Here is a 12532-nt window from a genome sequence, read left to right as displayed (position 1 = left end):
TATAATTTGTATCCGTGAAACTAATTCGCGACTGTCATTTGGACTAGAGATAGCATTCACAGCGTTTGCAGCGTGGCTTTAGGTCGGGACAAAGACCTACTCAGGTTGAGCGATGATCTGCGGACATTGAATGCGATCTAAGCGTGTTTGCGAACTACTTTTCATGTCATGATATACGCATCTACTTAATCTCGTTAATTCGCCGTCAAGATGAAAGAGCATTGTGGATGAAACAAACGAATTGTGCTGTATCAATACAATATTTTACATTAATTTCACGCAGTTTGATGTGGAACTTTTGAATAATAATTATAACATGGTTATATAGTCCAGAAAGTCCTCTACCCAAATTGTGAAATTCACGGCAACAGGGTCAGGCCCTATAGCGAGGCCAATGTGGCCATATATTGAAAATATATTAATCTTTTAAAAATATTTTCTCCTCATATATATTTTAGAAATACTAAAGGATAGTTATGATGTCCATGAAGTATTTTACCTAAATAAAGAAATTCGCGGTCCCTGGGTCATGGGTTTAGGCTCTTCGGTGGGGGTCATTATGAACATGTATTGATTTAATAATATTTCTTCTGTACTATCACAGTTGTGGGAGATAAAATCATACATTGTAAAAATTTGTTTATCTTGAAAACAACGTATACGTGGTAATTGTCACATGGCAATATTGAATTACATATGCGTTCTATTTTAGGAATTGTATATTTGTAGAAATAAGCTGTATGCATTTTGTGTGCATTGTAAATGAAACTGTGAGTACTATATAAGATTGACTATTTAATGCCTGCAGGTCTTTTATTACCAAACTTTACCATTTTTGGCCCTTGGAGCTAAGGTATTTAAAATAGATAATCCGAAATTCATCCGACTCTTGAATCGCGACACAGCGCCCCTCCATATTTTCATGAATGAATATTTTTCAAACATCAAATAATAAAAGCAGGGTAACAGTCAGAGGATCGAGTCTCATATTAGAGTTTAGATTTCAAAATGAAGGTTAATTAAAATTCAAACATTTGACATGTCAAGCTAAGAACTATGGCATTAGGGTGACCGTCAAGGCCTGTGGGCCTCTAGTTATTAAACTGCCGTTTATACATAGAGTAACCGTAGTAATCGTATCAAATCTCAACAGTGGTAAAAATTTAGAAAGTAGAAAGTTTTTTGACGGCCAATGACGGGCAATTATAAAATTCTCTACGATCAAATATTAAATCGTCATCAGATCCCATTGCATCTTTACAAAGCACAACGTGTCGCATTTAGTCGTGTCCCCTAATGGTGACTATCTGGATCAACTTTGGAAAAGTTGCTGCGCTGCGTTCAGTTGCGAGGTTTTGAACAATGTGGTTACATATATTCGCCGGAGTCGAATCGTACAGTCAAGTTCCAATCGGGAATTCTATGTGGACAATTTTACCAGATCGTACATATTTTCGTATTTATAAACGGGCAATGAGATCGTGACAGACCGCGTCAGCTGAAATATTGCGATAAGTACCGTATCAAAGCTCAACAAACCGCCTAAGAGCATTCGACTCGCATCACCTCGTATTCAAATCCGAAGGTTCCGCGATGAGCTACGATTTTTTCCAAACAGACGGGCAATTTAACTACGTTGCAACAAAATCAGTATTTCTCTGAACTACGATTCCAAGAACGTCTGTCACTACCGGTATGAGCTTTGTTGATTTCCACATTGATACTGATAACAATTCAGGCATACATAGTTTTACATCATAATCCATCATTTTGAATTAATCATAAAAATTACGAGAGGAATAATTTTATTCCTTTTATTAAGCGAATTGGAAACTATTTTATAAGGAGGAGAAAAAGTAGACAAACTCCGATGATCTAAAAATAAATATTTCAGATTATTATCAGACAAAGTATACAATGCATTATATACTAAAGAACGAAAGTTTGGCCCCAAGGTCGAGATATCGTACGTTGCCTTCCAACCTGATGATGCAAAATGTCAATAAGATTATTTGTCAAATAAAACATTTGTCGTTTTGTATCCTAGCACACTGACGTATATTAAGTTTTGTTCTGGGTCGATTTTATTCATTGGTCAGCTCCGAAATATCACTTATGAATTATTCTTTGTTGTGAGAATGATTGGAGATAAACCCGCACTGAGTTTAATTGAAGCATTGCCCTTTACAGCAATAGAAATGTAAATACACTGTGCTTGCTTTAAAGTCATTTATTTTGTATGAGGGTTGTAATATCCAGCGAACTCAAAATCAAACAATTCTATAAACCTTTCTGCACGAGTAAACTTGAGTACACGTGGAAATAACGCTAAATCAAAAACTGTCCTCATATTCATAAATCACTTTCGTCAAAGAGACTTGACACGTCGTGAATTTGTTCAGCCTGAGTATTCCTCGTCGAACACGTTTGTATGTGCTCTACTGAGGACTGAGTAAGTTTCTATCACAATTACGCAGATGCATTGAAAATATTTGCGCGTGTGCGCACAAAAAAATCTTTTATTGGAGAAAATCGTGATCAGACGTGTTTTAATCTATAGAGGTTCGATTGTCCAAACAGTAGTTTCTCTCAATCAACATATTTAGTTTTATCATGGTATTCACTATATTATAATATCTCTTTATTAATAAATCAACTCGATGATATTTTCTTACCTGTTTGAAAAGCAACGAAATTTGAAGAAATACTTTAACAAACGAAGTAGATAATGGCTAATAAAATATAGCTTTAGAGTGTCACGTGTATATTCTAACATGGTATAAATTTAAAATGTAGAAGTACGGAAAAATAACAAGAGGCCCAGGGGCCACAACGCTCACCTGAGCAACAATTGCCTAATTAGCATTACAGTATCAACATATCTTGACAACTAAGTACAGTAGATCTTGCTAAAAAAAATTGAAAATTAGCCAATTTTTATCCAACTTTTTTGGTTAATACCAAGCCCCTTTCGTTGTTGTACCTGTAAGAAAATTTTTCTCTATTCCTATATACACCCCCCCCCCCCATTTCGTGGCCTCATTTTTCTCTAAGGAATCATGGTTTCATCAAACTTAAATCTGCATAACCTGAGTTTTGGACCGAAAACTTTCCCAGAATATTTTTAAAGATTTTCTCTATATATTCCTAAATGCAAACCGCTATCACGGCCCCGCCCTACCACTAGGGACTGTGATTTTGCAAACTTGAATTTACACTATATATTCCTGTATAAAAATTTATCCCCCAATTGTGGCCCCACCCTAACCCCGGGGACCATGATTTGAACAAACTTGAATCTACACTATCTGAGGATGCTTCCACTCAAATTTGAGCTTTCCTGGCCTAATAGTTTTTGAGAAGAAGATTTTTAAAGATTGTCTCTATATATTCCTGTATAAAAAAATTTCTCCCAATTGTGGCCCCACCCTATTCCCGGGGACCATGATTTGAACAAACTTGAATATACACTATCTGAGAATGCTTCTACTCAAATTTGGGCTTTCCTGGCCTTATAATTTTTGAGAAAAAGATTTTTAAAGATTTTCTCCATGTATTCCTATGTAAAAATCTATTCCCCCATTGTGGCCCCGCCACACCCCAAGGGACTATGATTTAAAGAAACTTGAATCTACACTATCTGAGGATGCTTCCACTCAAATTTGAGCTTTCCTGGCCTAATAGTTTTTGAGAAGAAGATTTTTAAAGATTTTCTCTATATATTCCTGTATAAAAAAATTTCTCCCAATTGTGGCCCCACCCTATTCCCGGGGACCATGATTTGAACAAACTTGAATATACACTATCTGAGAATGCTTCTACTCAAATTTGGGCTTTCCTGGCCTTATAATTTTTGAGAAAAAGATTTTTAAAGATTTTCTCCATGTATTCCTATGTAAAAATCTATTCCCCCATTGTGGCCCCGCCACACTCCAAGGGACTATGATTTAAACTTGAATTTACACTATCTGAGGATGCTTCTACTCAAATTTGAGCTTTCCTGGCCTTATAGTTTTTGAGAAGAAGATTTTTAAAGATTTTCTCTATATATTCCTGTGTAAAACTTGATCCCCCGATTGTGGCACCACCCTAACCCCGGGGACTATGATTTGAACAAACTTGAATCTACACTACCTGAGGATGCTTCCATTATAATTTGAGCTTTCCTGGCCTAATAGTTTTTTAGAAGAAGATTTTTCAAGATTTTCTCTATATATTCCTATGTAAAACTTGATCCCCCTCTTGTGGCCCCTCCCTTACCCCGGAGACCATGATTTGAACAAACTTGAATCTACACTATCTGAGGATGCTTCCACTCAAATTTGAGCTTTCCTGGCCTAATAGTTTTTGAGAAGAAGATTTTTAAAGATTGTCTCTATATATTCCTGTATAAAAAAATTTCTCCCAATTGTGGCCCCACCCTATTCACGGGGACCATGATTTGAACAAACTTGAATATACACTATCTGAGAATGCTTCTACTCAAATTTGGGCTTTCCTGGCCTTATAATTTTTTAGAAAAAGATTTTTAAAGATTTTCTCCATGTATTCCTATGTAAAAATCTATTCCCCCATTGTGGCCCCGCCACACCCCAAGGGACTATGATTTAAAGAAACTTGAATCTACACTATCTGAGGATGCTTCCACTCAAATTTGAGCTTTCCTGGCCTAATAGTTTTTAAGAAGAAGATTTTTCAAGATTTTCTCTATATATTCCTATGTAAAACTTGATCCCCCTCTTGTGGCCCCTCCCTTACCCCGGGGACCATGATTTGAACAAACTTGAATCTACACTACCTGAGGATGCCTCAACGCAAGTTTAAGCTTTTCAGGCCAAATAGTTTTAGAGAAGAAGATTTTTGAAAAATACCAACAAATTTTCAATAATTCTCAATTATCTCCCCTTTAAAGAGGGTGTTGCCCTTCATTTGAACAAAATTGAATCCCCTTCACCTAGTGGTGTTTCATGCCAAATTTGGTTGAAATCTGCCCAGTGGTTCTTGAGAAAAAGATGAAAATGTGAAAAGTTTACAACAACGACCAAATTGTGATCAGAAAAGCCCACTTGAGCCTTTGGCTCAGGTGAGCTAAAAAGTTTGATAAACTTTTAAAATGAACGAAAAAGTAAATAAGCTAACGCTCTACACACTTAAACGGAAAAGAGCGGATTAAATACACATAATAATTTAATAAAGGGGCAAAACTTCCGAAAATCTTCCTGCAAAATACTTTTGTATTTAACATTAAAGGTGCCAAACTTTGTTCCTGTAGTATATTGTTTAAATATTTTTCTTGTCTAACTTTGACAAGATAATTTTAACAAGGTTGAGAAACAGTCTACAATATAACTCTGAATTACTCTTTTATTTCACAAAATCATCAAATGTTTGTTATTAGAATCTTCTGAGACAAGTGAATCAGAAGAATATCATATCAACAGATACACAACTCGTCAACAACATCACCATATCCATTTATAGAATGAATTACTGTACAGATGTATTTCATGAAAAGGATTACAAGGAAATTGCACTTTGAAACAAATCGTATTTTAAAATGAATCTATATGACAGTTTATATTGTTGTCTACTTTATCAATTTTACAACATAATTTCAATAATGGCTTCAAAACAATGATACAAAATGTTGTGAGCCAAAATAAATATTTCCACTCTGTAAAACTACTGAACACAGCTTACAGAGTTATCTTCCCTAATCAATGCACAATGTATAAAAAAATTGGTTAATTTCCTAATAAAACAGTTATTTGGACCCTCCCCAGAGCCATCCCTTGACGAACCCTGTGAGGCCCTTGGGGTTGGCCGCTTTCTGTTTCTGTTCCAAGTGTTCCTCTAGAGAAGGTAAGTCTATATGATTCAGGGCTAGGTCAAAGAACAAGGGGCGACAGGGAATGGGTTCAAAGTCCGGCGGGAAGGACACCAGGTTGGGTTTTTTACTGGTCAGGGAGGAGTCCTCGGCGTAGTCCTCCAAACGCTCAATCAGCGGCTGTGTAAATAAGACAAATAATAAAGCACCTTCACAGCCATATATATGTATGTACTACTACTATAAACATATTAAATTTGAAGTGTACGATATTTGGCGGAAATTAGTTTTTGAACAATTTGGCCTGGATTTGAATTAGCATATTCCTGAAAGTGACTTTTCTTATACATATATGCATGGCATTTAGCGAAGTACTTGATTTAGTGGAAGCTGCATTCAACCAAAAGTGCTAAATAGAATACACAGCCAAATGTACATGTAGTAATTTTACAGTATTAACAAGAAGCCACTGGACAGGCCTCAGGTGGCCATGTGGAAAACTACAAATTCTTAGAGGAACACTTATAAGTAAATTCAATTCTTTACAATATACCTCTTTGTTTAAGTTATTTTAGGAATTTATGAAATATCAAAATGACACGAACCATTTTTGGGTTGACTGTAATGGCTCCCATCTGATCCGTCACGTGGTTGATGTCCAAAACACTGGTGGCATGACAAGAGTATTTCTCTCCGTCCACAATGTGGATCAGATCTTCTAAATTACTCATCTCCACCTACAGCCACAAAAACAGGATTTTGTACTTGTGCTGGTTTAGTTTACATTGAAATCAGTTACACAAAACTACATAGGTACATGTTTCTTTATTTGATTTTTTATAACAAACAAAAAGGTTTTGTTTATGAGGTAGTGTTAAGCATAAGACAGCAACACATGCATGATAACACTAATCATGCTTTAGCAGAATGAGTCTTGTTACTCTTATAAAAGTAGGACTTGGACTGACCTTGAACTGGGCCTGTTGAGGTTTCGGGAGTGACCTGTAGCCCTTCAAGGCACTCTGTGCGTTCTGTAGCACTCTCTCATACAGGGATATTGTCTCCTTCCACTTCTTGGCTCCCAGATAGGACTGAGCAATGTAGTACGACCTGTCAATGGAAATTAGTGTTCTCAAACATTGTAAACTACCTGCAGACTACAGTAGCTTCCGGGTAATAACAAAATCAAACAGTCTAAAAAGTACTTTACCTAAATGCTTTGAATCCTAGGACTCTGACAGCTGTTTCCTCGGATAGACTGCCACCTACGTCTAACCCCGTCAGATTAGGGATCTCATTCAAATTCTACAACAAACAAATGCTCATCATTAGTCCAAGTAATATCAGCATTCCATCACTACTTTCAGAAGCATCTGTTGTTGATTGAACAGTATCATTGATTCCGACATATTGTCTACTTCACAATGTCTTAAAGTATTAACGACTTTTCATTTGTATGATGTCATACAGACTGCAGGAGAAAGATGATGTCATAGGGACAACACATTTATGGATAATGATGCAAAACCCAACTTGTTAACCTGAAATATGATGTCATACAGTCCAGTTTACTTACTTGTATAATGATGTCGTAGAGTCGGACTAGGTCCTGGGGTTTGGTGATCTTGTGGCCCTCCTCAACCTTTTTACCTGGCAGGTAATCTTTCATGGTCTCTATCAGCAGCAGGTTACGTTCCACGGTCTTACTCAGCCTTATAAAGGTCAGGTAGGTATGCAGGTAGTGCTGATTGGAAATTTTACCTTCTATTTCTTGTCCCCTAATAGCTAATTTGAAGTTCTACAAGTATATAAGATATGAATTTTTATCGAAATGTGCAAAACCCGTAATTATCCATTTGAAGAAAAATTAAAAGGAAAAAATGAGCAAATTGCATACAAAATTTAGCATTTTTCAAAATGAAAAACAATAGAAATACCTGATCATCCTGCAGCGTGTCCCTCAGAACTTGCTGGGCATCGATACACTGTTTCAACAAACTCTCATAAATAGATATCTTGCTGTCTATGCCTTCAGCAGACTCTATTTCTTTGGTGCTATCCTGTAAATTCAACAGAAACAGCCGCACTGGTTCATTCTTCACCTGTACAGTGCGGCCCTGCCACTTCACCTCAGACAGTGTGGCTGTCTGTTTCTCTCTCGTTTGAGAAAGCAGATCCTGAAAAAGAGAAGCCACATCATCACTAAATACATGTAATAGTCAAGAGATAAAGTGAGAGCTTCGGAAATTATTTGCATGACTGTATAAATGTATTATAATTGTTAAAATGCTAGATTGATCATTGCTTGTGATGGACTGTGAAATAACAAGAGGGTATTTACATCTAGATGAGATGTCAGTTGATCCTCTCCGCCTTTCCTTCTGAGTTGCCTCAGTTCATCAATGGCAGACTGGTCTCCAATATTGTAAGCACAGTACCTTAAGTTGGGCGTGATTTCCTCAACTTGTTGAAGATACAGCTGCTGAATATCTTCTGAGAAAGCACTTCCCAACTTCTCATAGATAGTTCTACAATAAATGGTCACATACATAATCTCAACATATTCAGGTTTACAGATGAAGTTTTCCATGTGAATCTTTGGAATTTAATAAAGTCTATACTACACTTACTTTGCCTTTGTGTAGTATTCCATTGCTGCCTTCCAGTCTTCTTGTTCAAAATACAATCCTCCTTTCATCAGGGATAAATATGCCTGTGAAAAACGCATTGTACATAGGCCTCATAACAGTATGTTCATCATCGCAATGTTTAACTTCAGTACAACGTTTCTGATCTTTAAGTAAACTGACCTGACTCTCTAGCTTGGTCCTGGCGTCACATTTAGAACTCTCACAGAGACCAGTGAACTCCTCGGCATACACCAGGGCCTTCCTTACGCGGGCCAACATGTGGAACCTTTTCCGGGGCTCTGTGTTGGCCTCGGATTTCAACTGCATGGCATAATACCACGCTCTCTCAGCACAAAACAATGGAAGGTGTAGGTACCTATTTGTATGTATTCATTCATATATAACATCTGTACATTAGATAATCATATTTCTATAGTTACCTTTCTTAACTACTAACAGTAATGTTTTATATAATCTACAATTTACAGAAGGATTGCATGTGGTTTTATTAAGCTGAATGTTTCTAGGCTTTCTCACCTGACATCGGTCAGTTTTTCTACTGTTATTTTCTTTGGTTGGACTTTATGTTTGTTTCCCTGAGGAAAATGTAAGGACTTCCTAATTCTCCTGATTCTTCTGGAACAGTAGCTCCTGCAAACAGCAAAATAAAGAGACTTGAGATGTTTTGTTGATCAATATGAGTTATGAAAATAAATGTACCAAAACCTTGTAATATATAGTAAAAGACAACTGATTTTGGATTACCTGTATCTTTGAAAATCACCGTGCCTCAACCCATGTTGCTGTTGTGCTTCTCTCACTAACTGGAGTACTACAAATAAAATCATTTTGTATAAATATATAATACCAACAAATAGTTTTAACAGCAATTTTTGAAAAAGTATTCATAATATCTAAAATCAATTCATTTGCATGTAAGTCTTTAAAGACAGTAAAAGAGCAAATTTATTTTCCTAATACATGATATCATATTCCTATCACATGTAATATAAAAAGTATTTATTAGCATCAAACTTTCCATGATTATCTTACAAAGCATTTGCATCATTTTCATTTGTAATAGATGTTCTTAATACAACAAGATATACAATGTTATGCGTAACATATAAATGCTAATCAATGCAGCAGAGCTCTTTAATATTAATGCAAAACTTTAAAAACAGTTGTAACTTTTACATAACACTTGCCTTCTATTTAACCTATATACATTTACTTCAACAATTTTTATACAATAAGGGGTCATGGTAAGGAAAAGTTCAGTTTAAATCCGTGGACATTAATGAAATTCCTTCATCAATTAGTTATATTTTCCTTTTAAACAAAGTAGAACCGCTTCCGTTTTTACATTTAAAATAGTGTCATCAATGATTCATGAAACTTTATGTGTTGATATTGTGACGTTTTATGCACTGGCAAGAAATGGTACTCAGCAAGAATTGGTCCTAAACCAGTGCTGAGTAAGGTTGACTAGGAAATAACAGTACCTACTTGAGACTCATGCTAGCAAAAGATCCAAAAGACAAATGATTCAGATGATATAGAAAAAATTTGTAGTCACGATCATAACAATTCCCAAATCACTCACGCTTTACCAACACGTTGCATGAATTCATCAAATCTAGTAATACAGTATTACAAATAGACAAGCACCAGTACCACATATGCAAAGCTAACATATGGATCACCCCTGATAGTAATTTTCAGCTGTTTCGTGTTTGTGTTCAACTTTTCGGTATTCACCGCACTCATCACTTGTGGATTCAAAGATACCAGCATATTGCCTGTATTTTATTAGACCTCTGAAGGAAGAACCGTGAAATTTACCCCCAAACAACCAACCCGGTGCCAGGTCAACATGCACTTTCCTCCTACAGAAAAGACTCTGGCCACCGTTTTGCAAGCTTTAACGAACTTCACGAAATTCAACCGTAAAATTGGCGTATCTGAATTTATTATAAATTAAAACTTATTTACCCTCGACGGTGTATGTTTTCTCCAGAGGAACATCCTCCGGGTTTTCCTCAGTCATGCTTTCTGCGGGAGCAGCCATACTTGACACGACAGCACTGCAGCGCCACCTAGCGTTTTCTTTGAATTACGGCAGCGCAGAGTTGCCAAAGGCTGTATTGTAACATGTTTTCCTTACACTTCCTGACTTACTACACGTTGAATGTCTCAAAATAAAAGTTGTATACTTATTTTCGCACGGATCTGATATAAATTTGATGCAAAATAACTATCAAATGATTATAGGTTGTCTACGATTCTGATCATTCAAAGAAGATGCTGTTTATTTACAACCATTGAATTCAGTTATATCAAACACATGCATGGTCACAGAATATATATTTTCTCCTATAATGAAACAAGAGATTAAAAATAGACGTTAATAACAATATTCTCTGTTTAGTTCTAAGGTGTAACATAGAAGAGCACATATTAGAATTCTTAACAAGAGGCCCAGGGGCCACATCGCTCACCTGAGCAACAATTGCCTAAATCTGATCAAATTAGCATTAACGTATCAAAATCAAAATATTTTGACAACTAATTACAGTAGATCTTGCTAAAAAAAAAAAAAATGAAAATCTGCCAATTCTTATCCACATACTTTTTTTTGGTAAATACCAAGCCCCTTTGTTGTTGTACATGTACCTGTAAAAAGATTTTTTCTCTATTCCTATACCCCCCCCCCCTTTTGTGGCCCCACTTTTCTCTAAGGAATCATGGTTTCATCAAACTTTAATCTGCACAACCTGTGCTTTCACACAAGTTACTGCGTTTTGGACTGAAATCTTTTCCAGGATATTTTTAAAGATTTTCTCTATATATTTCTTTGTAAAAATTCATCCCCCCCCATTGCGGCCCCGCCCTACCCCCAGGGACTATGATTTTGCAAACTTGAATTTACACTACCTGAGGATGCCTCTACACAAGTTTAAGCTTTTCTGGCCAAATAGTTTTTAAAAAGAAGATTCTTAAAGATTTTTCTCTGTATATTCCTATATAAAATTCATCCCCCACTGTGGCCTCACCCTACCCCGGGACTATGATTTGAACAAACTTGAATCTATGCTATCAACTCAAATTTGGGCTTTCCTGGCCTAATAGTTTTGAGAAGAATATTTATAAAGATTTCCTCTATAATTTCCTATATAAAAATTTATCCCCCAATTGTGGCCCCACCCTACCCCCTGTGACCATGATTTGAACAAACATGAATCTACACTACCTGAGGATGCTTCCACTCAAATTTGAGCTTTCCTGGCCTGATAGTTTTGAGAAGAAGATTTTTCAAGATTTTCTCTATATATTCCTATGTAAAACATGACCCCCCCATTGTGGCCCCACCCTACCCCCTGGGACCATGATTTGAACAAATTTGAATCTACACTACCTGAGGATGCTTCCATTTTAATTTGAGCTTTTCTGGCCTAATAGTTTTTGAGAAATAGATTTTTAAAGATTTTCTCTTTATATTCCTATGTAAAACTTGATCCCCCCATTGTGGCCCCACCCTACCCCCTGGGACTATGATTTGAACAAACTTGAATCTACACTACCTGAGGATGCTTCCATACAAGATACAGCTTTTCTGGCCTAGTAGTTTTTGAGAAGATTTTTGAAAAATACCAACAAATTTTCAATAATTCTAAATTATCTCCCCTTTAAAGAGAACATGGCCCTTCATTTGAACAAACTTGAATCATCTTTACCCAGTGATGCTTTGTGCCAAATTTGGTTGAAATCTGCCCAGTGGTTCTGGAGAAAAAGAAGAAAATGTAAAAAGTTTACATCAACGCCGCCAACGACGACGACAGATAACGGACAAATTTTGATTAGAAATAAATATACTAAATATACTGAACAAAATATATCTCGTGCTCACAATGCACACTTATTTTGTACCCATGGCGTAACATCTTGTGAGAGCAAGACATATCATCTCATGTACACAATTATTATTTCATGCGAGTGATAAAATAAGTCATGTACATGAGATACATGTAATATATTGTGCAAAAGATAATAACCACTGTGTCATGCACGCAAA

The 12532-nt window shown here is 36.2% G+C and overlaps 1 protein-coding gene across 1 annotated transcript; it reads right to left on the bottom strand.

The window, feature by feature from the left end:
- Positions 1-5346: 5346 nt before the first annotated feature.
- On the bottom strand, positions 5347-10580 carry LOC128167929 (signal recognition particle subunit SRP68-like). Its single transcript, XM_052833921.1, has 12 exons — positions 10453-10580; positions 9223-9289; positions 8995-9108; positions 8638-8833; positions 8458-8540; positions 8169-8355; positions 7765-8004; positions 7404-7625; positions 7038-7132; positions 6796-6937; positions 6433-6564; positions 5347-6007 (listed from the first exon to the last, which is right to left on the bottom strand). The coding sequence occupies exons 1-12, from the start codon at positions 10526-10528 to the stop codon at positions 5765-5767; spliced, it is 1797 nt and encodes a 598-aa protein (XP_052689881.1). The 5' UTR covers positions 10529-10580; the 3' UTR covers positions 5347-5764.
- Positions 10581-12532: the final 1952 nt, after the last annotated feature.

This window comes from Crassostrea angulata, chromosome 10 (assembly GCF_025612915.1).
Source record: "Crassostrea angulata isolate pt1a10 chromosome 10, ASM2561291v2, whole genome shotgun sequence".
Lineage (NCBI taxonomy): Eukaryota > Metazoa > Mollusca > Bivalvia > Ostreida > Ostreidae > Magallana > Magallana angulata.
Note: the sequence above shows the minus strand (reverse complement) of the source record. Positions and strands in the feature narration are given on the sequence as shown.

Bases quoted from the DNA above. Each gene is read 5' to 3' on its own strand.
- LOC128167929 (XM_052833921.1), bottom strand. From the start codon at position 10,528: ATGGCTGCTCCCGCAGAAAGCATGACTGAGGAAAACCCGGAGGATGTT. The intron at 8,834-8,994 runs GTGAGAAAGCCT...ACATACAAATAG, and splicing joins GAAAAACTGACCGATGTCAG to GTACCTACACCTTCCATTGT. The intron at 8,005-8,168 runs GTAAATACCCTC...TCTCTTTTTCAG, and splicing joins AACTGACATCTCATCTAGAT to GATCTGCTTTCTCAAACGAG.